Raw genomic sequence first — 27,568 nt, 5'->3', positions numbered from 1 at the left:
CAAAAGCTGCATAATAAATTGTTGCTGAGTAGACAGCAATAATCTTCTACTGACCACTATGTGGACATATTGCCTTTAATACAGGAAACATAAGCACAATACATTGTTACATCTGAATCAGAGGGCAACATCTTGTTAGCTCATCAGCAATTGCAACAAATAAAATGCTTGTGTCTCACTTGCAGTGAGGGATTTCTCTTTACTCTATGGAAGACATTAAAAGATCTTTATGAAAGGAGCATTAGATAGAAATAGAGCCCCAAGCTTCTGAACTGTGACTGCCAGTAAGTACACTCAACATTTAGTTTAAAAAAAAAATAATCTATTTTATTATCCTGAGTAGTTAACAAGAATTTTTCAATTGTACCTAAATCCTGTCCCTATATATTTTTGTTGTTTTGATTCACAATAATATTTTCTCGTCTGTAATTTTTTTTTATATAATACTTAGTCATACTGATCCCAGAAGTTTTGCTTCTTCAGTCTGCTGTGTACATTTCCTGTACTTTGCCTTCTATCTTTCCTCCATGCTCTTCGTCTTATTAACCTGTTGTAGAGAGCTTCTCTTTTCTTCTGGGCAAAGACACCTTAGTTTCCCCTACTTAAAACCTTGTTTTTTCCCCTGAAATTAATTCCTAATTTCAGCACGAGAAACTTCCAGATGTAAATATTTTTAAAACACCTATCATAAAAGCAGTATAGAACCTACACAGTGTAAGTATATTCAAAGAACAGGAGCCTTTTTCTCTTTCTTGTACATTTATCACCTCACCTTTGCTTAATTTCTGATTAAGTGAAGCTTAAGTGAAGCTATCTAATTAGAAAAATTCTACAGAAGCAAGAATTCAAACACAGAAATGCAAGAGTAAGTTTTATTGAATGATGAAAAACTAATGGCATTACAATTAAAGTTTGAGCTTTGCCAGAATACTAGTTTTCTCACTTTTCTTTAGCAGAAAGCGCAACAAATCAAGTTTTCAGAATGTTAATTAAACTAGTATTTATTATTTTTTCTTCAAAAACTGCATAGTTGAGCAGTTGTACAACAAATATATAAATTTCTGCAAAACCCTGAAGAAAGATTTACTTTTTTTTTTTTCCGGAATTGAATCTGGTGGCAAAGGAGATCACCTGTATTGGTCAGATTCTGAGTGCTTTTTCCCTCTTTTCCCACTCTGTAAGAGAATAAAAATAAATAAAAATAAATAAAAATTTAGCATTTAGTTAATAAGTAGACATGACACTTTCTATCTGCAGTTATTTTTTAAACTGAAGTAGCATCAATTAGTAAGACAAAAAAGGTAGTTTTGTTAAACTATACAAATATTATGGGACATGAACCCATCAGATAATGAAAACAGTCGAGGTACTTAAATGATAGATAAATGACAGGTTAGGTGAAAGGGACCTAGTTCAAAAAGCCCACCTGCTGTGGAGCTAAGAAACCATCCAGCCTGCCTTTGAATGACTCCAGAGATGGGGGCATCCACATCTCAGTGCCAGAGCCTTACCACCCTCTGAGAAAAGTATTTCCACCTTACACCTAACCTAAATCTTCCCTCTTTTAAAGTGCTCCCCTTTGTCTTACTATTATCTGCCCATATAAAAGATGCTCTCCAAATGACTAAAAATGATAGACTGGAGTAGCACTAACATCAGCAGGCTTCTTCGGCTTCTTTGCAGGCATCCTGTCTGGTCCTACAGAGCTGTGTATGTCATATTTGTGCAAGTGAACCACAACTTATGCTTTCTATACCTTTGTAGCACATCTTTTTTCCAAACTCTGCCAGTAGGCACACAGGCCTTTAACATCTGGTGATAAAAAAAATACACTTATTTATTTCTTATTTATTACTATTTTTTCTAATTTTTAAAACACACACATTTTTGGTTTATTATTTTTTGAAGTGTGTCCTCCTGATTCAGAACAATTTTCAATTAAGAAAGTGGACACAGTGTCATCAAAAGACAGTATCACAAAAATAAGAAGTGTCATCCTGGTCTCCATGCAGAGATTGCAGTGGAGAATAATAGAAGCAGAAAGAATCCCTGCATAGCAGATAAAACTGTTTTCTTAAAAGAAGCAAATTAACAAGAAAAACGGGGGAAAAAATAGAAAAAAAAATGGAAAAAAATATTATGATGGATAAAGAGAGAAATACAGCAAGATGTGGAAAGATTAAATCATAACAGGGGTGAGCAGAGAAAAAGAGTGGCAGGAAGATGATTTTGGAGTAATAACAAAGCACATAATGAAGACCACATTTTTTAGTAAAGTCTCTGCTGTTACTCTGTTAATCCTGCTTATTATAAGTAATCAAAAAATAAATTCTTACTGAAAATTGTCTGGTTACAAATAAGTACTAAATGCTAGCAAAATACAATTGTTGTAGGATATGAATAAATTTGACAGTAACAGATTTACTTTATTTACGATATTATTTACAATTAGCAGCACGTGCACTCAGCTTCACCGTAGAGCTTGTCTATAAGGGGCTACCTACATTTGGCACTGCTGCAAGACAGTTGTAAGAAACAACTTGCTTACTTACAATAAAGTGACAGGAGGAGGAAAAGTCAACAGAAAAAGAGAGAATACCTACAAACCAACATAATGCTAAATTATTTGTGTAATTGGAGAAGACAAGCTACTGAGGCTACAGGACTATCTGAAGAGCTTCTATCATATAATAAATGCAGGCTGTCCCTGTAACCTACACAAAAGGCCATAGCCAAAGAAAAAATACTAAAATGTGCTAAGGCATGGCCAAATACACATCCTCAATCTCATGGGATCAAATATCTGCTATTTTCAAAAAAAGCCAGAATGTTAAGCATATAGCAGTTGACATAAATGCACTAAATATCTTTTGCATTAGTTATGAAGTTGAACGTGCAGTCGAACATGCAGTCAGCAAGACTGAATGAATTTCAACATAACTTGATATGAATTTCCTACAAACATTTGTATAGAGACAGAACTGTAATACAGAAATGAGGAAAAAATGTGGCAAAAAAGCCACATTTATGAAGTCTATAGTTAGTGCATGCAGACACAGAATAGGAAAAGAACATCTTGCTTTTGCTGTTTACCAGCATAGTTCAAGTTTCAAAGTACAAAACAGAATTCTACTTGCCAAAACTTTGTTTTGATACTATGCCCCTCTCCCCACCCCCAGTCCCCAACTACAGCTTGAACTAATCATATTTAAAATTTAAAAAAAAAAAAAAAAATCAGTTATTAACATACTTAACCATATGTAAAATAACAATACCTGGTATTTTGTTAATTCTGCCTGCAGCAGCTTTACTTTGGACCTTTCTTGCTCTAATGCAGCATGAAGCGTAGTTACCTAAAAATGTATAGAATACTAATTTTTATAAAGCATGCTGTACAATTTTACATCAATGTAATTAAGTCATTAAGTCATCAGTAATACATGCTGGATTCAAGGGGAAAAGCAAGTAAACGTGTGACTGCATATCAACTAAAGTACAAGTAAAATAGTCTTTAACAACCATTATTTCCCACACAACATTTACTGGTTTACCTTAATGTTATATGAAAGCCATAAAGTCAGAAACTCTTCTGACTTTTGGACTTCGTTGTAATTTCTTCCACAGAACACTTAAATGATGCTTATGACACAGTAGAGATAAGATTAATATATCATGTCTAAAAATCAGTATCATATTTATATATTATATATATATATATTATATAATATATATATATATTATATATATTATATAACAATCATGTTATATAATAAGTTTACATAGGCTAAAGGCTTAAAAGTAAGAGTAGCTGCAAACCAAAACCAAGCATAAAAATCTTGAGTGCTTTTCACTATGATGGCTTGCCAACAGTCACGTCTGCAAGTTATCTGTAGCTTACTTGTGTTCACAGACCAGCATTTTTCAAACTAGAGACGACTAGAGATAGCAAACAGGAAGGAAGGGAGGAAGGAACCAAAACCAATGGCAGCAATGAAAAAAATCCACAAAAACAACCATCAGGAGAAAAACATCTTCTGAAACACCTTTCAGAAATCCTGTCCCTAGTTACAAAGGGATGATATTCCGAAATTACTGTTGAATGCAAAGTCCTTTCAGGCATGCTGAAGTCTGCTGTCTTAACAGAAGAAAACAACTGAGTAGTAATAGCAGAGATTTACAAGTTCTCTGACACATAGTGGGCTGGGTTAAAGAATGTAACATCTTCTGGTTAAAGTTTTGATTTCAGTTTCCTCCTATGACTGCCTTAACCAGCATTTTTTAAATGCAAAAAAAAATCCTTGCTTACCTGTAAGGTCAATTCATTTTTTATAATTTGCAATTCATCCACCTGTAGGAGTATTTCTGCTTTATCTTTCACTACAGAGAGAAAGAAACAGCATGAGAATTTTTCTGTATTTGCAGGTCTTCATCTGTAACAGCACTGTGATATCAAATGTAATTATTAGTTGCCAGTGCCATTAGTAGCAGCTCAGTAAGTTCTGAAGATTAAACCCCAATCTTGCACTACTTACCCATACTTAACCCTGTAAGCAGCAAGGATTTTTAGAGACATTCACTGTGAAAGAAGTCCATAAGAAAATTTTGAATTGTAAGCTTCACGTGAGCTCAGTCACAGCCACAGAAGTTTACACTAGTATTAAATATCTACTTAAATATGGATCTGTTTAAACTAGTTAGCACCTATGAAGTATCTGTGGATAAATTAAAATTCTCAATATGAATAAAGCAAGCTTTTTTCAGGGCTCAATTTTGCTATGGACTGTCTATCCCAATGGAATATAGAATAGCCTCAGTCAATGCAAGATCAGATCTAGTAAAACCACAAAATTGCTTTCTTTTATTCTACATTAATACTCCCATATACATAGAGAAAACCTTCACTTCTTTACTCTCACATGATGAAGACATTTCTTGACTCAGAGACTGACCTGAAGTAATAAAGTCTGACCAGCTAAAATTTGCACTGCTCAATCATCTTCTTGATGTTTCAACCAGCTTAGCTTGCTTATAAGCACACTTTACATTAAAAAAAAAAACAACTAGATTTCTGAGTTAAGAAGAGCTAGCTCAGATAAACCACATTCAAGAGCCAAATTAAGAAACTGAAAAGCAAACAACTTTGTAAGAAAATTAGTATCATAGACCGAACCAAACCATCATGCAAGATTAGGGATATTAAAGGATAATTATGCATAACAAGTATAAATTTACTAGAATATTTACATACATGGATCTAAGTATATATGTATGTATAATTTTTTTTTTCAATCTTTGACAGAAAATGAATTACAGGGAACTACAGAATTACAACAGAGAACTACCAGAGTTTCACATACGATACTCTGGTTTAGCTGTCCCTATTGAACGTATGGTAAAAGACTTGTGTCCAACAGTTTAAAGCACAGCTTGCATAGATACATGAACTGAACATTTACCATTATCTGAGATACTTGATGCAAGATCAGTCCAGAACAGATCAAGTCATTAGCAATACACAGTTTAACTCAAAGTGTCACTAAAACCGTAACTGAGCAGCTCAAATTTCACAGAAAAGTATCAAAATGCAACCAATTTTTTGATCGTATAACATCAGATATGCGTAGATATGTGTAGATATGTGTAGTTCAAACGCGTTATTTCACTGGAGTTGCTGCAAATCAATAGCCTTCTAGTTCCTTATAGCTGTCACTGTGCCCACTTATTTTTAAAAATCTGATTTGAAAGTTCCTTCTAGGTTTTCAAAAGAGCTCCCAAGTTTCCTGATGAATCTCTTACTTTCACCTTCCTGCAGCATCTTCAGAAGCTGTGCATTTCTTGCTTTTACTTCTTTGTATTTCGCCTGTATGAAAGAAAATAAATTATTACCTGTATACACTATAAAAAGGTATTCTTTAAATAACCATGACTCAAAGGTTTCAGAATTGAAAATTATGACTGTTGCAGAGAATTAAAACAGACATTGTCTGTTTTAATTAAGCCACAGCCAAAGTAATGAATACATGACAGGAAAAATTGGTTAATAGCAAAGTCAGTAAAGTAAGGCAAATACAAGTTTTAATGAAATTTAAAATAAGAAAGTTATGTCACTGGAAACCACAGTTTAGATCTGGCTAAACCTATATATAGGCCCATTGCTTTAATGCTCCTCCAATGAAAAGTATGCATATATCACATAATTATAAAACTTTCTGGACAATATAAACAGTTGTCATATTACTTGGTTAATAGGATAAGATCTCACTGTTCTACAGATAATTTTATAATTTACAGTTCTTAGTTACAGTTTCCTTATTAACTCTTTCCACCTCAGGAATTCCTCCCCTTCTTTTTCTTAGTTATGGTTTTTAACTACACCTTTTCATAAGGCAGTCTTTTCCTTAACTGATTACCATTGTCAGTAGTAGCCATATATCTTAATTGTAATCTTACTTTTTCTGTCACAAAGTCGTTCACTAAGAAGTTATATATCCCTTTTTTCTTCAATAAAGAATCTACCACTTCTCATTTAGTATCACACTGGATCTCAATAAAGAATCTTACTTCCCCCAAATAGTTGTTTACCTTCCAGTTAATTGCAAACATGAAAAAAGCTATTAGTATGGGTAGTGCAGCGCCCTCTTACTTAATGTCATGGAACCATGCACATGTGCATAAGCTTATAACGTGCAGCTCCACGAAGTTAGTGTGTTCTTTGTTTTTGTTCTTTTTGAACATTCATTTTAAACAGAACCTTCCAATTCCAGTGATCCAAAACACTAACACAACCACAAACAATAACGAGAGTGCTTTTTAACAGATGCAGCATTTAATGTTTCAAAAAAAATACACTTATGCAAGACCTTTTAGGGCCACAAACAGTATTAGAGTCTCTGGATAAGTTTTTAAAAATCAAACAGCTGTATAATCATGCATCACCTCACCAATATCCTTATGCATTGTGTTGATTCTGCCAAATGCAGTAAAGTGCTAATATGGTAAATCTATATGGCTTTATAGCTCAAAAAAATTTCACACAGAAAGTCCAACTCTAGTACATGGTGAAAACAGCTTCTAATGAAATTCATGCCTTTATTACTACAAGTATAACTCCTCTGAAGCATCAGAACACTTCCAGAATCAACCTGTTCAGTCTACCATAAGCAATGAATACAAGTCATAATAAAATAATTTGAAAGTAATTCCACACTGCTTTATTTTGTTACAATACCTGTCACACATGGATGTTTTGCCCTTTTTTCTTTAGACACTACCCAGTCAATGCTAATGTTACCTGAAAACATGGAAGCAACTAGTCATTTTCTCCAGCTATTCTGACAATACCATATAATTATTATTTTCCTTTTGTGTTTTAGCATGTACTGAATCTGATTTCAGTTTTACTTGTGTTTAATAGGAATACAGGGCTCCATTCTTGCCACACTACAGCTTTAAAGGAGTCCTCTTAAACCTGACAAAATATTCACTCTTTCAGTGTTGTCTGTCAGCACTTCAGGTAATGGACTGAATCTCTAAAGGAAAAAATGAAAAAAAGAAAAAAAACACAAAAAATCCAATCCTATATGTAGTTCTTAAATGCAAAGAAAGCTTAGCCTTAGTTAAATATAAATAAAATAAATAAGTAATATAAATTGGAAAAGACCAAAGAAAATCCAACTTCCTGCTCCAAGAAGAGCTAACTTCTGAGTAAGGACTTTTCTTTGTTTATGGTAAAACAAACAAACAAACAAACAACAAACAAACAAACAAACAAAAAAACACAAAAACAAAAACAAAACCCCAGCAATACTAGAAGCAACTAGCAGCAGATTTACCAGAGAGGAAGTTTGTCCAGACGCTTTATCTTGATTCTTCTAATTATTTTTAAATCCTTAACTTACCAATAAAGACTACTTCACATAGTAGTAGCAGAATAATTTTGCTTTGTAAAGATAATCTGAGACCAAGCTAAACTATCTCTACAGATTATTACACACTTAGAATATATATTAAGATGTGAATGAAGTTAGATTTTGTTTACTATTTGAAGTTATTATAAACTACATACCTCCCATTGAGTTATTATATTTTTAAGTTGCTGAATTTCTGCATCTTTCTTTTCAAGCTCAAATTTTAGTTGTTCTGTTTTTCCGTCTTTCATACCACTCTCCTGTAAACAAAGAAGCATTGTTTGTTAATAATAGAGCAATCTGAATTTGTCTCCTGTGAAAGGCAACTTATTTCTTTTTACTGTAAACTAGGATCAATGATGAAAATTAGTAAAGTATATCTGCACAAATGCCACAAGGATGAATAAGAAATGCAGGAATAGATATGGGCATGTTCTGTGGGGCAATTATTTGGATCACATTTGATTTAAATATCTCTTCCGATAGACAAAAGTATTAAAAACAGTGTTGCAGGTTTTTAATATTTGGTTGCTTTTGTCTTTGTTATTTTTAATTGTTGTTTATTTTAAGATTATCATGCTTTAATGTTTTTTTTCCACTTAGGTGCTCTCTTCTAATTCTCAGACGATTCTTCACTTAAGAGTGACTCCCCTTTCACGTGCCTGGTTATGCTCATAAGATGTGCAGTTATCTATTTCATTGCAATCAGTGAGCTGGTCTCTCCTTTTTTCTCTTTCAAGTATTTTATGAACATCGTCTTCCAGCTTATGGAAAAATCCTCCATCATTCAGAGTCTGAAAAGAGATTGGTTCCTGTTAAAAATAAGTATTGTAGCAGATTTCCCTTTATACAAATTAATAATGAGATAAAAACAACATGCTTTAAAAATAGCTTAAGTAATGGAAAAAAAGAAAACATTCTGATCTATTTATTTAAATCTCATAGATCCTGAGAATATTCTGAGTTCCATCTAAAGAATATGATACTAACTGAAGAGCCTAGAAATTAAAAGCCAACATTTAACTGATTATGAGATTTGACAGAAACATGAAATTAGAATTTTATACTTTTGCACTATGTTGTCGCTAATTTGTTTCACTTCAGTGTCAACTATTCTTCCTGCTAGGTGTTTTTATGTTTGTGCACTGAGCCAGAGAATAATTGCATTACAGTAATTTCTTACCTGATTCGCTTTTCTTTTTCTCTACAACAGTCTTTGTTTTTTGAACATGCTTTTACATTTTCAAGTTGCATCAAAGTTTAAGACTTTCTGAAAACTAAATAAACAAGCACTAGCTCTAAGAAAGCCAATCCTATGTTGCCAAATGCTTACCTACAGACATACATTTCTATTAAATACACATCTGTAAAGTTTTTATAAACGCAAAGAAGTCAGTTTGGGAATATGTTGTAGTTTGGCAATACAGAGAGTGCCTGAGTAATTACCTCCTAAACATAAAAATTATTCTAACAGGTTTAATAAAAAATTCAGACTTACCTCATGTTTTTTAGCAACATTATCTGAAAAGAACAGAAAGAAAAAAGTACAGTAAGTCTCTCAAATCTTACACTGTTGGCTATTAAAACAAGCTATTTTGAAAATGACAGTGGAATTTCTCAGTGTTAACCCACCTCTAAAAGCCATGTTGAAAAAGGAAAAAAAGCATTTACGGGAGTGGGGCATCTCCCTTACAAGAAAATGCTGAGTCCCTTTAGCTTGAAGAAGAGGAAATGAGGGATAATCTCATTAATGCTTATAAGTAAATATATGGTGAATGTCATGAGGATGGAGCCAGGCTCTTCTCAGTAACATCCAATGACAGGACAAGGTGCAACAGGTGCAAGCTGGAACACAGGAGGTTCCACTGAAGGAAAAGAAAAAACTTCTTAACAGTGATGGTGACAGAGCACTGGAACAAGCTGCCCAGAGAGATTGTGGGGTCTCCTTCTCTGGAGACATTCAAAGCCCGCCTGGATGTGTTCCTGTCTGATCTGATCTGTGTGTTTCTGCTCCAGCAAGGGGATTGGACTAGATGATCTTATGAGGTCCCTTCCAATGCCTGACATTCTTAAATTAGAAGCAAGGATGATAAAGTATGTTTGGGGCTGATCTCTATATTGGTATCCCTATTCTTCCTCACTATTAAAAGTATAAGCAGCATCCCACATACATTTGCTTCAGTTAAAGACAGTGTCTTTGGTACACAAACTTACTATTTGGTTGGTATTGTTCTTAAAGTCTATTTAGGCATGTTTCTTACTGTAAACCTGAATGCCTTTCATTCTTTTGAATTAAGATATTAATGCTGTGCTATCAGTCTTCTTCCTATATTCAGATTCTCTGAAAATATTGTTATTTAGATAAAAATATCCTTAGGAAGAAACCTTAAAAATCAAATTACTTTCTTCCTTTTTCAGACTCTACCTTTATTTCTTCAGTAAAATTCACAACCTCTGCTCTACAGAAACAGACGAAAGAATTCTAAACATGTAAAAATGAGCATATACAAATAATTCCAATATTTACTGATTTTAATGAAAGACAGTATTGAAGAAAGGCAAATAGTGACTTGCTACTACTCAAATCTGAAAAACTCAGTTGCCTGAGGAGACTAAACTCAGTACAGCCCACAAAAAAAAAAACAAACAAACAAAGAACAAACACAAAACAAAAATAGTAGTATAGATTTGTAAAGATACTACGTGAATCTACCTCCCACTACAGGGATACATGAAATTATGTTTTCTGTAACCTCTTCTTTTTTTTTCCTGATAATTGCACATTGTTATTTAATGAACATTTAACTTTTAGATTTAGTCTTAAATATTACCTCCAACTCATTTAGAATTTGTACAAGCATCGTATTAATGAACAAAGACAGAAGGGCATTTTGCTTTTAGTAAACACACTATCAAAATTCCAAGTAAAACAGCTCACATGGTACAATAAGGCATACCTATATTATTTTCTGACTGAAAATCTTTCAGGGACACAGTGAGAGGTTTGTCTTTTCCTTGCTGGTTCTTTCTTTTTTCTTTCTTATTCACAGACTTTGACTGAGGTGGAGTACATTCAATGTTTTCATATTCCTAGAAGAATAAAGTTCCACTGATAATTTTCTTCAATACTTTTTTTTTTTCCCCTGAAGCATTATAAAGGAAAAATATGGTAATGATACACTAAAGGAAATCTTAGCCTGAACAGCAATTTACAGGCTTCATACTGGTATAAAGACTCTAAGGTGCATATGAACAATTAAACATCCATTCTGCTTTCTGAAGGAGAGCATTGCTCTTCACTAAACAGCAAAAAAATCAAATTGAGAATATAATGCAATGAAATGCAGGAAGGCAGAATGATAAATATACAGTATAAGTTAGCACTTCCTTTTTAAAAAAAAAAAACAAACAACCAAGCAAAAAAACAGGTCCACTGTATCTTTATTTTATTCTCAAAATATGCTTATTCATTTAGGAGGAGTTAGAGCTATTAGCGCACAGCGATGCTCTATCAGTTGACTTTATCTCCTATTAAAATCAGACAGGCTGTTAAATGATATCCATTTAAATCTGCACACCACCTCCCCCCACATCTGCATTAATATTTTTAGCAAGTTTCCACTGTCCCAGATGTACAGCACTTTACAGAGTGATTTACCTTACTTTTGAAACTCAATCTTCAAACTTTTAATGTTTTCAAATCAAGATGAATCCTACAAATACCTTTTTGTGCTCTTCATATTCCAGTTTGCTTAGCAGCAATGCTTTTTCGAGATCAGCTTCAAACATTTCAGATGTCAGCTGAAGAAAAGAATCAACATTGTGACTACCTTGTTAACAACAAAAAGCCTCTAAGACCGCATTAAAATTTCTGTTTTGATACGTATGTTGGCAGAGTTGACAAAAAGCTTCATTGATGCGATACATGGCATTATCAACAATAAAATAACTTGCTCTGCAAATCTGCATAATGGATGGACTACTGGTTGTATGCTTACAAATATCTACGGAAAACAGTTTCCACCCTGAAGATTTATTTATATTAGATTTCTTTAAAAATTTTTCTGGATTTAGTCTAAAAGGAAAAATCAGATGTTAAGGGATGAAAAGCATCATCATAAAAGATGATGTTTGTTCTGTGTAAGCATACTCTGTTGTTTTTGTTGTTTAAAACATATCAGCACAGATAAGGTGATTTTCACCTTGAAGATGCATGTTTAAATCATTTAAATGAGAGGTCAAATTCATCAAAAATGCTAAATTGGAGAGCCATTTTTACACTTTAAATTCCAGCACAATTTATCTTTTTGATGCCATAAAGGACTTCATCTGACTTTACTAATCATAACGCCTTTCTCAGTATTCTACCTTGACTTAGTCACCTTCTTTCAGAAAAGTAATTGATGTCCCCATAATCAACATCCATATTTTTAAGGAATTCCTAGAATTGGTGATTCAGTCCCTTGAACTTTATGAAATTCACAGCTTTGACAACAGTTTCCATGACACCCATTTTTAAAACTTTTGCACATAAATCTTCTTGGTGCTCCATGCAATGTTATTTCATCAAACCAGAGTTTCAGGTTGTGATTGTATCATCTCTTAATTTTTTAAGGCTCTCTTTTTTTTTTTTTTTTTTTTTTTTAAACCAATCACCACTGGGGGCACCATCAGTAGCTATACCAGATATGTTGACAAAGGTTAAGTAAAATTGCGTTAATGTAATTTTTTACTGCTTCATATGAATCAACAGAATTAACTGTGTCTTCAAATAGTACCAAAGAAGCCATTTCTTCACATTTGTTATGAATAACTCTAATGAAAATGGTAAGTTGAGTCATATCTGTAGCATCTATACTTTCATCTGTTAACAATAATAAGATTTGAAGATAAAAAATTTTTTGAAAGTAAAACTGTTAAAATAAATTTTGCTATTTTTTCAGTTCACCTGGCAGCATTCTGGTGAGACAAACTGATTTTTAGGAAAATCCACCTTTTTTTTTTTTTTTTTTTTAAACCAGTACACATATGTCTTGCTTTCCATACATTGCTTAACAGACTCACCATCAGGAAGGCTCCGATTTAATTTTTTGCAATCAGACTTGCTATCATGCTTTTATAACAGAGGCCATTTGAGTTTTAACTTTTTAATATTTTACTGACGTGACAGCCTTTTATCAGTTCCAGTACTTTGTCTGTACAAAGCACTCCTTGATACACATCAAATTTGGCAGCATGTTTCTGCGTGTAATATCTTTTCAAACTGCAATCTGAAAACTGACATAATCTGCTTGCAAATCAAGCACAGTGCCATCCCCATGTCCCAGGGGCAGGACGCTCAGTGGGGCACAGCTGCTGCCATGATGACACAGCAGCAGGGGGAGCGACCGCAGCGAGAGCTGTGCTGGGCCGCATGCAGCCCGTAGGTTGGATGTGTCTGGTTTTAAGAAATCACTACAGTCATCTGTGTGATGTGTTGCCAAATGGAGCCTCTTCACCATAGCTTTCTCCTTTTCACGTTCATAGCCAAAGTGCTATTAATTAATTATTAATGACAGCTACTTTAAGTGGCAGATTTTTGTTGTTGTTGTTCTTCATATTTTAAATTAAGGTCCTTTACACACACTCCAGTATAAACTGCAAGAGCTGTTAGAGTGAAAAATTGACTTAATTTACTTACTGTACTTCAACTAAGCTGAACTGAGTGGTGTACGCTAGCTATTTAATCCTTAGAAGCTTATGAGTGGTCATATGCTTAAAAGTGATTTATTACATGTTGTAAGCACAGGCATTCTCTGAAATTCTTATTCAACAATTCCTCTAATCAGTCTTGTACAAGAGAAAACAAAAAACCCTAGAAGACACCTTTCTTTGTTGTTTTTTTCTTTTTACTACCAGACTAAAATAATATTTAGAAAAGTTAAAACAAAGTACTCTCAAACTAAATTGTTACAAGACCTCACATAGGCTTCAGGATGCTGTCACTCCTAACTTTGAGCCTAGTTTGTGGTTCAAGCTTAGTAACAACTGTACTGGGCCCAGCAGGGAAGATTTTGATAGTGGGGGAGATAAGGAAGGACTTGTAAGGTGGCACCTGCAAGAGAAGGTGAGGGGCTGGACTGTGCCTGACACTGCAGCCACAGCTGAGCCTATCAGCCCAAGCTGCTGATGCCACTGAAGCAGTTGGAGGAGTTTAGCACCCCTGTGAGAACAGCTTAGAAATGGGTGGTGAGTACTAACCAAGTAAACCAGCCTCAGAAGCCTAGGAGGAGGAGTGGAGTAGTAACTTGATTGGGAGCCTAAAAGTATGGTTTTCACAGGATTGCTACAGTGAAGGTATCACCACACCCTAGTCTCCCATCTTCTGCACTGCTCATAGCTTTACCCAGGGGACTGAATGCTGCTGAGTGCAGCAAGGAGAAAACAAAAAGTGGGGATGAGACCTTTCATAAAGAGTGAGGGTTTTCTCTGATTTCTTTTTGAGGATTTTTTTCCCAGGGTGAGGTATTTTGTTTCTGTTTGTTTAAAATTTGCCTGTTTTCTTTCAATACCAGAATCAGTAATGACAAGCTTGTCAACTGACATTAAATAAATTAAAATTCCTCCAAAATGTGTGGACTGCTTTTGCCCACAGGAATTGCTGGATTCAATCTGACCATGGCAGTTATCTAACAAAAATTAGTAATTTCCTTTTACTCTGAAAAAATCCATACAAGCACAAAAAAGAAGAAAATGGGGATGGAAGAAGGAAGAACCAAAAACAGAACAGTTGACATGAAAAAACATGATAAGCTCACAATAAAGTTGAGATTGGCATTTATCACTTAATGTGTTTAGGTAATAATTTAGCACACAAGATTCTAAATTACCAAGCATTTGTACAACCACAATGTTACAAATGTTAAACAAATATTAATATAGTGGAACCTCTAGTACAAAAATAATCTTATTAATTTACCAAGTTGTCATTCAATTCAGGACAGAGCTGAGTGAAGCTGGCTGTGTTTAGAACAAAGGTTACCACTTTCAAAGCTGAGCTGCAGCATAGACTTTTTCAAAGACAGTTCTCAACACCAAGGCCTTCTAAGCAAATTCAGTCTTGCTTCTATACACACAGACCAACTGCTTCTAAACAGACAGCTATAGGCCCACTATCACTTAAGCCTATACAAAGTCCAGAAACCATATTCCTTTTCTCACATACTCAAGGCACATTTGATACCAATTTCTGGGTACATGTAAAATCCCTCAAATTGACATCAATGCACAAAGCACTTAAAGCAACTCTCTCTAAAGCACTGAACATGGCAGACTAGCATTGTGAATTATATGTATGGAATAGCTTTGTGGTTCAGACAAATCTAACTTTTGACTTCATCTAGAAAAGGAAAGTGTCAGCAGAATGATTGTTTGAAGGGTAAATATTCCAAAAGGAACACTTATCAGAGTAGAAGATGCAGTATCCCTTCTCACAGTATTGCTATGGAAGCAGGGAGCCACGGTTTCTCATCTGGTGTTGAACATTACCTTTATTACAGTATATCATTCAAATTTTACCTCTTCATTGATATTGCATTATTTGACAAAAGAAACTGACTAGTAGTTCATGCCTTTTGAATATGAAGAATTTGAACCTATACTTCCTCACCCGGGTAAACATGTAAATTGTAATTTGAGCCTACATGCCAATTGTGTTCTTCAACACAGATTTTTACCAAGTATTATGATACAACCATAACTTCAAAAAGTACATAAGGAAATCGAAAGTTAATAACAATAACCAACATATGATGCAAGCTTGACTAAACTAAGGTAGTTGGGCAAACAAATGTTTTTGGTTTTTTTTGTTGTTGTTGTTTGGGAGTTCTAAATTTTTAAGTTTGCTGAACTCGCTTTGCAGTCAATCCCCAGGCTTTCCCCTAATAAAATGTAGTTTTCATATGCTTCAAACAGTTCTCATTTTCATCAACATAGTACATGCACAGCTTTAGATTTTAATATATACAGCTACTCTAGAAATAGACAGGCACTTCATGGAAACTGTATGTAGAATCACACATTAAGGTCTTTGATATCTGGGTGCTTTACATCCTGGGTGTGCACACTAGGACGATTGCGTCCAGCAGTAAATAAGTGTCAGCTTTCTAACCTGTCAGTTGGGTTGACAAGTTTTGTTCCTGGATTTTGGTGACATTACTATTATGGTAAGTACTCTACAGTTATTGTATAAAGAAACAAATCCAAGGCAACTTCACAGTAGCAGAGTCTAGATGTCATTAGGATCTAAATGTTTATGATTGGATGGCAAAATTGTTAGACAAACTAAACTCAATAATTAGACTAATATTCTCCTTTTTAACTGAAATAATTGCTTCACAGCATGCAGAATATAAAAACATTTAAAGGTACAAGTTTGTTTTGTTCAGCACATAAAGTAATTCTGAAGCTAATTAGCTCTGAAAATTTTCAAAGGAAATATTAGATCATTACTCCACCAATAGGACAAGCATCCAGAATCCTGCAAAACATTACTACATTTAAGGAAGCACCTATATCAAAGCATTAGCGATATTAAAAAAAAAAAACAAAAACAAGGACAGCATCTATACGTCATTTTTTGTCAATATAGTTTTCTACATTTCTCTCTCAACTACAATAGGAATCTCTTTAAGACAATATTTTCTGGTGAGATTTGAGATGAAAACCTCCCTGAGTGAAAACAGCATTCTACTAGCTGCTAGCATGCCAGTGTAGAAGTTGAATTAAGAAGTTTCAATAATGCTTTTTAGTTCCAGTTCGTGTTGCTTATTCACAATTCTTCTTAAAAGTCTGTGCAAAGTTGAATATTCTGAAGGGCAAACCAATGGCAGTCAAAACTTCTTTCTTCTCAATTCATTGTGGAGAGTGCAGATGCCAGAAGATTTACATAATGAACTACATTAAAAGAAAACAAATCTGCATAGCAGACAACTTCATTGATTAGCATACTTCAGGAAAGCCACAGACAGTTGAATATAGTAAGCTGTACCTGTTCATCTCTTTGCCTCCACTCTTGCCAATTTTCTTCCTGAGAGTCTTTCTGCATTGTAGTGTGCAGTTTTTGTTCATGCTGAGATAGACAACCTCCATGGGAGGATTTCTGAGGAATCTTTTTAAAAGCAAGGTTTCTGAGCTGAAAAACAAAATTCCATTTCAAGTTAATCAAAGTGTTAATACGAAAGAGCCTTAACATACCTAATAAAGGTATTCTGACACAGGCCAACAGACTTATGTGTTTTACTCTATTCTATAGCCTGGACTACATTTTCATTTAATCAAGTACAGTACATACCATACTACAGAATTTTTCTTAGTAGTAGATTAGAAACACCAGTCACACAACATAAAATAAATATATCTTGCCAGGTGAAAATACTTTGAACAGATCTATGACATACTTCAGTTTTCATGTTGGTTCAGATATTACTGTGGGCTCACACCTGAACTAAATTAAATACCATATCAATGAACATGTGGTATACAGTCCCGGTATGAAACAACGGAGGAACTAGAGGTTCTGGTAGGAAAAAGAATTAGGGAGACAATCTTTAAAGCTTCTCAACACTCTAAAATTGGTGCCATTTTAAGAACTTATAATAAAAATTACCTTTAATTGCTGCACCACATGGAAATAACAGTGCAATCTTAATTCTTCACATAATTAAAAAGTTTGATAGTGAAAACCTGTCAATTTTGGAACTCGGTGACATTCACTGGTAAAAGCATAGGCAGTAACACACATTCTGTTCCCTCTATTTCACACAGGCAGCACAAAAACAATCTAGCATCAATTTACAAACGGACTTCCTTATCCTGCTCTATAGTTTGAGCTACATTTTTGTTTAATCAGACGAAGTACACAACAACTTGTACAAAGAACTATTTTGAAAAAAGAAAAAAATGCAATTTGATTCAGTAGAATTCCTTTCACAGAAAGAAAGAAAAAAAGTCACTTTTCAGGGGTAGAAAAAAAAAAAAAGGGGGTATTTATCAGATAATAATCCTATCCACTGCTGGAATTGCAACCCTTTTACCTCATTGGCTTCACTCTGCTGCTGTTCTTTCTTTCTTCTCCTTTTCTCTCTTTTTTTCTCATTTGTAGAAGATCTACCCTCTAACGCTTGAGATTTACCAGCACCTTGGCCACTTCTGCCTTTTCCAGACTCTGAATCAGTATCACTTTCCAGTTGCAGTAAGGCAAAACGAGATGCAGTGGTAGGAACTGAATTTATCACAACAGATGCCATTGCTATGTCTGAACTTCTACTCAGCTGCTTCTCTCACTGAAGAGTTTCCTGGGAAAGTAGCAAAGAATTGAAAGTGAAAACATTGTTGATAGAACAAGTAATCTGATTCTGTCACCCACAGAAGTTTTGTCTCAGAAAGCACAAGACAAGGTTGGAATTAAAAACAAACCTACCACTTTTTTGTATTTTAACTACATTGTACTAGGTTATATCTGAAAAACTATTCTATAAAGAAAGAATAAACTATAAAACAGATATTTTAAGCTAATGCATTTGTTCCTGAGGGACCGCATTTAGTGGGTGGAAAAAAAGTGCAAGTAGTCAGTTCTAAAGAAACTGGCCTTCATGTTCTAGGGGGAAAATGACACAACAGAACAGAATAGTGTACTGCTACAAAACAGTTTCAAATTCTGTCCCTGCAGCCTGACAAACATGATTTCAAAAAGTTGGTATTCTGCATATGCAGGCGCCAGTTCGAGATAAGCCTCCTTTCCTTTCACAAGTTCAGTTTTGTTTGCAGGTCACTGGAAATTCAATAAACAGTATTCCTCACAGGAAGGTGAGCCTAGCATTTTCACCAGTAATGTCCTCAAACATTAAATTCACCTGTTTTTTACAGCAAAACAAAGGGTGGCTGAGGAGAGGCAGAACTAAAACTGTGGGTGGCAGTTGCCACCCATACCTATAAACAACACATACATTTCCCCATGACATCATTCCAAAACCTAAATCATGTATCTAGTATAAAAATCATATATTTGGTGAAAAAATATCGCATTTTTTCCTTGCAGAGTTCAGAAAATTAGTAGAGTATTGGAAGTGGACATATTCATCTGCAATGACCAATTACATTGAAAACAAATACTAGATATGTTGATGTATTATGACAGATTTAGTAAAACACACTTTTTGCTTATACTCAGAAGTAATCTTCATAGTTTGATGAATTCAATGTCTGCTTAGTTTGTCTAGATTTTCTTTAGTAATAGTACAGAAGCAACCCACATGAGAACCTACAGAAGACTCAGGCTCCTTCTATCAATTAACTCCAGATTTTCTCAAGTACAGACTTCTATTGTAGCCCCAGTATATTCAGATATATCAACAGGCAATAATAACAGCATAGCTAAAACCGTTACCTAAAAGAATTATTTAAAAGGAATATGACATTTCACTTCTCAAAGATGAAGGAACCAATGTGTAAGCTCATACTGCTCTGTTCAAGTTTACAGAAGTTACAAACAGCATTTCTGACACACAAAGAATTGTATGACATACATATCAGACATTATCCTACTGCACTTCTTTCAAAAAGAAAAAAAGATAGTGAAGCCTGACATATTTTCAGAATAAAACATACCGTGCAACAAACTGTGAGTCTACTTGATGCTGATGTTCAGATTCTTTGATCAGACCACAACCACAGATCTAGGGAAAAAAAAAATACAAGAAACCCAGGTCAGTAGTACCTAAAACAACTTGTCATGTTTTAAGTGTCAAAAATAGCACAGTAAATACAGATTTTGGGGCCCATACATCTGTATGTGTACAAGTATGCAGACATTTAAATATATTTTAATTCTCAGTAACTGTAGAGTTATCCAGCTTAGGAAATTAGTTAAAAATAAGAGACTCTGTACTCTTATTAACTTCACATGCAGTAAATTGGAACCTGAAGCTCAGAGAAGAGATTACAAATGCACCTTCACAGAAAAAAAATAAATAAAAGGCATCAGAGACAAGTGCTCAGTCATGCTACACAAAAAACAATACTAGATGTTGCTCTTGGCACTAACCAGATAACACTGAAGACTGCAGACTCCCTGAGCAAGAAAATAAGCTAGTGAAGTACAGTACTCTTCTCAGTAGAAGTCTAGAATTTCCAATCCCTCTCTATTAATTGTGGTATATGTCTTATTTCACGCAAACAGTTAATTGGTACAACACATTAAAGTCTACAGCAGGTAATGGTGGCAGATACATCTGTTTTTTGATTGCATGGGTACAAACATTGTATGTAGCTGAAGATCTGCACCATTCTGAAATATAAATGCAAACTCCCTACTCCTTCATCTACAGATACAATACAGTAAGTATACCTTTGCTATCTTAATGTAGTTGGTATGCAGTAAAAGTCCAGCTGACAAGTATATTTAATAAGTACTACCCATGGAATTCCACTGTTACAATTCACTGAAATAAAATGGCAACGACAAGATGAGAGAAATGTTTATTCCGCAGTTATATTTATTTATATAGAATAAAAATGGATAGAAAAGAGTTTATAAAGGAAACAGCAAATACATGAGATCACCGGTTATTTTTTTAGTTAAGACTAGAAAAGCTGTTAACATTGCTAATTTAGTTAGTGGGACATTTCAATACAACTATTCATATTACAGCAGGATCTAATTACCCCACTTCTGCAACATTTAAAGATAGACACAGTGATTCACTCCAGACTGCCACCATGCCAGGCTTCAGATTTTAGTATCACATCTGCAGATCTGATAGATAATTTGTTTTAAGTACAGCATTTCAGTTTCAAACTTTGGCTCCCGCTGCCCCCGCTTCAGAAAACCAGATGATAGACAACTAAAAAGCTTTCAGCTGACAACAGGCACTTGCTAGCCCACTGACACATCTGTCTGTACCCCTCTCAGTTCCTCCACAACTCCAGTACAAAACTGTAAGTATTCTTCATTACTATAGACAATCAGAAAATAAATAAAAAGCATTGCATTCTGGAGCTTGAGACATTGCTTAAAGAAGCTTTTAGATTGCAAAAAGAAGTGTTCATGTATCACAGAGAGTTTTGTAGTTCCACAGACCAAGCAAAGAACAGAAACCTCACTTTAATTTTTTTTTTTACAGAGATTCCAAGTAAGAGCTGTGAAGCCTGGTAAAATTTGGGAAGTAACAGTCTGTCCCCAAAGCCTGTTTTATCTAAAAACAAGATATTTCCTTTTCCTACTATGTAGATTACAATGAAAACCTACAAGAGGAGGAAAAGGAAGCAAAATGTGCTTTTAAGCATGTGGTACTGTTTTCACTTGTGTTCTGTGCTAGCAATTGTATTGCCACAGATTTCAGAGAAGACCCCAGTGTCTCACAGTGCTATTACTCCTGTATTAAGAGATCACTGAGCGATGGATTTCCAAGTTGCAACATCATTATGGCACAGATAGACAGGCAACACCAATTAATAACTCCACTTCAAAACCTTCTGCTTTGCACATCACTAGCAGACTGAGTCTGTGCAGTTTGTTCCAAACTGGAGGAGCTGTTTGGGACTATACGTATTGTGCAGTTTCATGCATCACAAACTGAAGATAAGCACTACACACGTATACCACATAATTTTAAGGCCACATAGAAGCATATGTTATTACTATCAACCATTAATCTGTTAGTGTTTTATTCGTTGGTTATACTCTTCTACAAATCACGTCAGTCTCCACTAACAGATTATTTTTACTGTATCCAGAGTTCCAGTAACTTGGAATCCTTTCTGTATTGGTGACTCACGTTAACCTATAAAGCACACCAGACAGATTATGAACTATTCTAGTTTTAAAGACTACAGTGAGCTGCCCACTACACATGCTAAGACACTCACTAACTCAGTTTGAACACCAGCAACTTGCTAGTCTGTGTGCAGCTTTGCACATGAATGCACATATAACTGGTGAAGGTTTGCCCACCACTAAGAATCGAGAAGTACACCACCCGACTCCAGGCCAATTTCAATAGCAGCTTACAAGCATCTAGGGAATTACAACAGTTTTAAACGTGATACTCTACTATTCCAAGGAAAACGTGCTGAAGAGCTCAAAAACACATGATTTCCTTTTAACCCTCTTTCACCTTAATAAAGACGCATTTTCTGAAACTTAGACAACAGCATCTTTCTACACACAATCTTCCTGCTTCTTCTACTACTAATATAGTATTTGTGACCATCTGTAATTACTATATAAGCTTAACAAACACCTTAAATACTGATCAGCCTCAGTGTTTACCTCGGGGGACCTGCAAACCTGAGACATCACTAAAATACACAGTACTCATTGGTGTGAAGGCATAAGTTCATTCTCTGCCAGCTCAGACCAAGTGCTGCTCTTCCTGCACCTGACCTATTGATCTTTGGCCATCGGTACAGTTATTACAACAAGCTTTATCTCCACCAGTGTGCTTACAGGGAGTTCTGACCCACCCAGCCTGACCACCAGCTTTCCTTTCTTCAGTTACCTTTGTCTTTTGTACCAACCGACCAAAAGCTATGCGGATACATCAAAGCGTTCTAAATCCACAAAGTTACTGAAGCCAACTCAAGCCATCCACTTGTCAGTGAGCTCCTCCAGTAACCAACCTCAGTGCCACACACCCTGCTTCCAAAACCCACGCGAAAGCCGCAGCACCGGCACACACAGCGGCCACCAATGCACAGCATTTAAAAGGCGAACGGGTTACGGGCGAATTTACCACCCGCAGTTCTCAGAAAGTAGGCGATTTTGAGAGAGGGAGGACATTTTCATACATCGTTCTTTAGGCTCAGGGTGAAAGCGCAGGAGCGACCAGGCAAGTCTGACTTCAACTTCCTCGCAGCACGCCGGCTGTAAGGCTTGCCCTCCGCAACTTTTGCTCTCCCGTCCCCGAAGAAGTTAACGCAGGGCGAGTTACCGCATTCTGACAGACCCGCGCCCCGCTCCCCGGGTGCCGCACGCAGCCGGCACGCACCGCGCGGCGCGAGGGGACGGCGGCTGCCGGCAGCGCCCCGTCAAGGACGGGGCAATCGGGACGGAGCGCCGCGGGGCGGCCCACCACGGGCGCACGGACGGGACGCCCGAGCCGCCGCCCGCCGCCGCCCAACGCGCCCCGGGACGGACGGAACGGCCGCCGCTCCGCCGCCGGGACCCGGTGAGGCCCGCTCCAACAGAGCCCGAGCGCCGGCCCCAGCTCTCCTTCCACGGCCACCGGCCCGCCGCGGGCAGGGCAGGGCAGGGCAGCCCCGTCTCCGGCCGGCACCGTGGCGGGCAAAGCAGTAGGAGGGCAGGGCAGGGCAGGCAGGCGCGGAGGCGGCGGACGGGCACGACCCGCAGGACACTCACTCCGGTCGCGGCGACGCTGCGAGAAGGCAAGGGAGCGGCCACAGCCCCTCGGCGGGCGGCTATAACGGCCCGGGGGACGGCGAACGGCAGCCGGACTCGCGCGGCCAGGGGGCGGGGCGCGGCGCGGAGTGGCGGGGCGGGGCGCTGCAGCGCGGGCCGCACGTTTGTTTATCGGCCGCGGCCGCTGGTTGGCCCGGAACTGCGCGACTGCGTCACGCGCGGCGGCGTTACGGCCGGGCCGGGCCGGGCCTCGAGGCGGCCGGGCGCCCTTTACGGGATCCCGCCTGGGTCAAAATAACAGCGGGCGCGCGGCTGCCGCAACGGCAGAGGTCGAGGGGGGAGCGGGGCCGGCCGCTAGGCTCGGCGCGGGTGACGCGGGGCGCAGGCGCGCTCCTGCCGCACGTGTGGCGTGCCCGCTGCCCGCTGCCCGCTGCCCGTGCGGCGGCGGTGAGAGAAGCCTCGGCGCTGGGGCTGAAGCGGCGCTAAGGCAGAGAGCCTGGTGCGGGGCTCGAGTCCGCTCTGGTCTCCGTAAGCCACGGAGCGACTGACCTGCGCCGGCCGACGTGAAGCGGGAGCCCGCTGGATAGCTGTCTCGGAGAGGCGTTCTCTGTCGGAGAGCATCGCCATAAGAGCGGAGTCGCGGCTGTCCCAGTAGGGGAGGTTTCGACCGCGCTCGGCGCTGCGCTGTCACCTCGGCATCCCGTGCGTCTGCAGAAACGAACCCACCCAGCGCCCGCTCCTCCTGCTCCCACAGCCGCGTACCGCGGGGTTTGCCGTCGCATTCGGCGTTCGTTCGTTCAGTAAAATCTAGGAAGTAGCAAAACCCCCACGAAACGTGCATTTGATGAGGTGAAGCGAGGGCGGAATAACCCAATTAATGAACATTCTGAGCCTGGAGAGCGGAACTGACGTGCTATCGTCTGCTGGGTCAAACTCGGTTCGATCTGGGATCTTCAAATCACTTTAACTAAAACTTGCTTTCCCAGGGTAAAAGGTCTGCACCCCCACATAGCTAAAACCTGTTAAACTCACCTTTAAGTCCCTAAGGACACGAGTTGTGACTTTTCTTTCTGTTTGTTTTTGTATAGATTGGGTAAAACTTCACTTAGTGCAAGACTTGCTTTCTCAAAAGTGATGCAATTAATATTTCCATGTCAGAGGATTTCTGCAAAGTCTCTGCATGGGATTATGTCTGCCAATAATACATAGTTCATAAGTAAAAATCTGTAGTGTAAAGGGAATGAGTTTATTAAAGAAATTGATTCCCCAATGATAACTTTTTTTGTTGACACACTGTAAGGAAGGGATGCCATTCAGAGGGACCTCAACAGACTGGAAAGGTGGGCCTGGGTGAACCTAATGAGGTTCAACACAGAAAAGTGCAAGGTTTTGCACTTGGCCGGAGGAATCCCAGGCATCCATACAGACTGGAAGGAGCAGTCCTTGAGAGCAGCCCTGCAGAGAAGGACCTGGGGGTCTTGATAGATGAAAAGCTTAACATGAGCCAGCAGTGTGCCCTTGTGGCTCGGAAGGCAAATGGTATCCTGGGCTCCATCAAAAGAGGGGTGGCCAGCAGGGACAGGGAGGTGATTGTTCCCCTCTACTCTGCTCTTGTGAGGCTCCATCTGGAGTACTGTATCGAGGCATGGGGCTCCCAGTGCAATACAGACAGGGAGCTGTTGGAGAGGGTCCAGAGGAGAGCCATGAAGATGATCAGGGGACTGGAGCACCTCCACTACAGAGATAGGTTGGGGGAGCTGGACTTGTCCAGCCTGGAGAAGAGAAGGCTGTGTGATGACCTCATTGCAGCCCTTCAGTACCTAAATGGAGCCTATAAACAGGAGGGGAATCAACTCTTTGAAAGGGTAGATAACTGTGGGACAAGGAGAAATGGTTTTAAATTGAAGGAGGGAAGATTTAGGTTGGATGGGGGGGGGGGGGGGGAAGTTCTTTACAGAGAGAGTGGTGAGGTGCTGGAACAGATTGCCCAGAGAGTCTGTCCCCAGAGATGCCCCATCCCTGGAGGAGTTCAAGGCCAGATTGGATGGGGCCCTGGGCAACCTGGTCTAGTATTAAATGTGAAGGTTGGTGGCCCTGAATAAGAAAAGATTTTCAAGATCTTCAAGTCCAACCATCCAACTTTCAAGTCCAACCATCAACCTGACTGACAAAGCCCCATCACTAAACCGTGTCGCCAGGTGCCACTTTCACTTGTCTCTTAAATACCTCCAGGAATGGAAACTTCAATATTACCCAAGACCAATGCCCGTCCACTCTCCCCATAGAGGAACTCTTCTTCTTATCCAATCTAAACCACCTTTGACAAAACTTGTGAGTGTGTCTTTGCTTCTTACAATTTGTCACCTAAGAAAAGTGACTTACACTATTTTTGCTACAACCTCCTATTAGGCACTTGTTCAGAGTGATGAGATCTCCCTGCAGCTTCCTTTTCTCTGGACTAAACAACTCCTGTGCCCTCAACTGCTCCTCACAAGTCTTGTTTTTGAGTCTTTTCACCAGCTCTGACCTTCTCTGTATATGCTGAAGCAATATCTTATTTACAGTGAGGACCCCAAAACTGGAGGTGTGGTATCTCACCAGTGCCATATAAAGGGGAAAGTCACTTCCTTATTGCTGCTGGCTAAGCTATTTTGATACAAGGCAGGATGCCTTTCTTGGCCACCTGTGCACTCTGTTGGCTCATCTTCAGCCAGCTCGCAACTAACACCCCAGGGTCTTTCACTGTCAGGCAGCTTTACAGCCACTTATCCACAGTGAAGGATCCAACTGCACAGTGTTTTTGTGACTCAAGTGCAGCACCCAGTACTCAGCCTTGTTGAATATTGCGCAGGTTGAGTCAGCCTATCAATCCAGCCATCCAGATCCTTCTGCAGCACCTTACTGCACTCTAAAAGATCAACAATCCCACCTAACTTGGTGTTATCCACAATCTTACTAAGGCTGCACTTGATCTCCTCATCCAGATCACTGGCAAAAAAAGCTAAATAAAACTGGTAGCAAGAATTGCAACCACTGCCATGGAACCAGATTGATGCATTAGCTTCAGAAAAACAAAGTCAGCTATCCCATTAGTTTTATGGTTTAGCTACTGCTTTGAATATTTTAATTAAAAATAAGTTTTGCTACATATATATGTTAAGTATAACTGGTGGTACGTCAGTAGAGGTTGAATCTTCCCACCAGTATTCCATTCCATTCCATTCCATTCCATTCCATTCCATTCCATTCCATTCCATTCCATTCCATTCCATTCCATTCCATTCCATGTTGTTACCATGCAACAGATGGCAGCAGAGGAGCAGTCTGATGGAATGGCCTCTGACATGGAAGTGCACGTGAAGCAAAGGGGTGTCACTGAATTCTTCAGTTCAGAAAAAAATTGTACCTGTCCATTGATTCTTGCTGAACACAAACAATGGATGTCAGCAGGTGGATGAGGTGATGGAGGGTGATACGTTTTGGCAGTGGTGACAGTGGGTCACTTTTGCTGGTGCAGGTTTTTGCCTGCATGGCATGTAGGCTTCTGTTCATCAGTGGTGAAAATGCATAGCTAATGATAGTGTATATGTTGAAAATTAGTGTTTTGTAGCTGAGAATTTCCTGTATGAAACAGTGTTCTTGTGCTCTTTGAATCTGTTGTACTTAGCATAAAAATAAATAGGAAGTATTACTTTTGGAACAACCTATATGTGGCTCAAAACAATTCCTCTTAACTCAGTACAACCCAGACAAACCAAAAGGTTGGACACCTTTTGCTCTAAAACATCAGCAGACATCTACTACTGATTGAACTGTACTTTCTTAAATTTACCTTTGCTTACTTTATGTTCATCAAGAACAGGCTTTTCATTTCTGGAAACTTAAAAACAATATTTATTTGTAGAACAGTGTGAGATATATGATAATGCGCAGTATTATCCCTAATAGAAATGCTTTCACAGTAATTCTTTCAATTAATGTGGAGATGCAGTAAATAAGTATGCATTTTAAACAGTATTTATTTGTTTCTGTTTATTGCTTTTTCTCTACAAACATGGACTGAAATATATACTAATATTTAACATTAGTAAGTTAGTTAGTTAATTAGTAACTCTGTTGCTACTTCCATGAAAGTAAAAACAATCAAACAAAAAAAGACCGCAGTCTTTATCTCACAATTGAGCTGAACAAGAGAATATAATGCTAACTGTGAATGATGCAATCATTTGACTTGTTAAATGGTTTATCTATCTGATTACAGTAT

General features: G+C 37.8%; 1 protein-coding gene across 4 annotated transcripts; it reads right to left on the bottom strand.

The window, feature by feature from the left end:
- Positions 1–985: 985 nt before the first annotated feature.
- On the bottom strand, positions 986–24,166 carry GKAP1 (G kinase anchoring protein 1). 4 transcript variants are annotated; one of them, XM_090131373.1, is made up of 14 exons: positions 23,854–24,166; positions 19,554–19,621; positions 17,981–18,241; positions 16,936–17,079; positions 11,631–11,708; positions 10,865–10,997; positions 9,406–9,428; positions 8,570–8,701; positions 8,066–8,167; positions 5,797–5,860; positions 4,307–4,377; positions 3,276–3,353; positions 1,757–1,812; positions 986–1,175 (listed from the first exon to the last, which is right to left on the bottom strand). In XM_090131373.1, exons 3-14 carry the CDS (start codon positions 18,191–18,193, stop codon positions 1,016–1,018), a joined length of 1,254 nt encoding a protein of 417 aa, XP_089987499.1. In that variant the 5' UTR covers positions 18,194–18,241; positions 19,554–19,621; positions 23,854–24,166; the 3' UTR covers positions 986–1,015. The 4 variants fall into 4 exon arrangements, with proteins under 4 accessions (XP_089987499.1, XP_031458264.2, XP_031458265.2 ...); XM_031602404.2 differs by lacking the exon at positions 23,854–24,166 and adding an exon at positions 23,305–23,454; XM_031602405.2 differs by lacking the exon at positions 23,854–24,166 and adding an exon at positions 22,734–22,888.
- Positions 24,167–27,568: the final 3,402 nt, after the last annotated feature.

This window comes from Phasianus colchicus, chromosome Z, assembly GCF_987193195.1.
Source record: "Phasianus colchicus chromosome Z, bPhaCol1.hap1.1, whole genome shotgun sequence".
NCBI classification, from domain to species: Eukaryota; Metazoa; Chordata; class Aves; order Galliformes; family Phasianidae; genus Phasianus; species Phasianus colchicus.
Note: the sequence above shows the minus strand (reverse complement) of the source record. Positions and strands in the feature narration are given on the sequence as shown.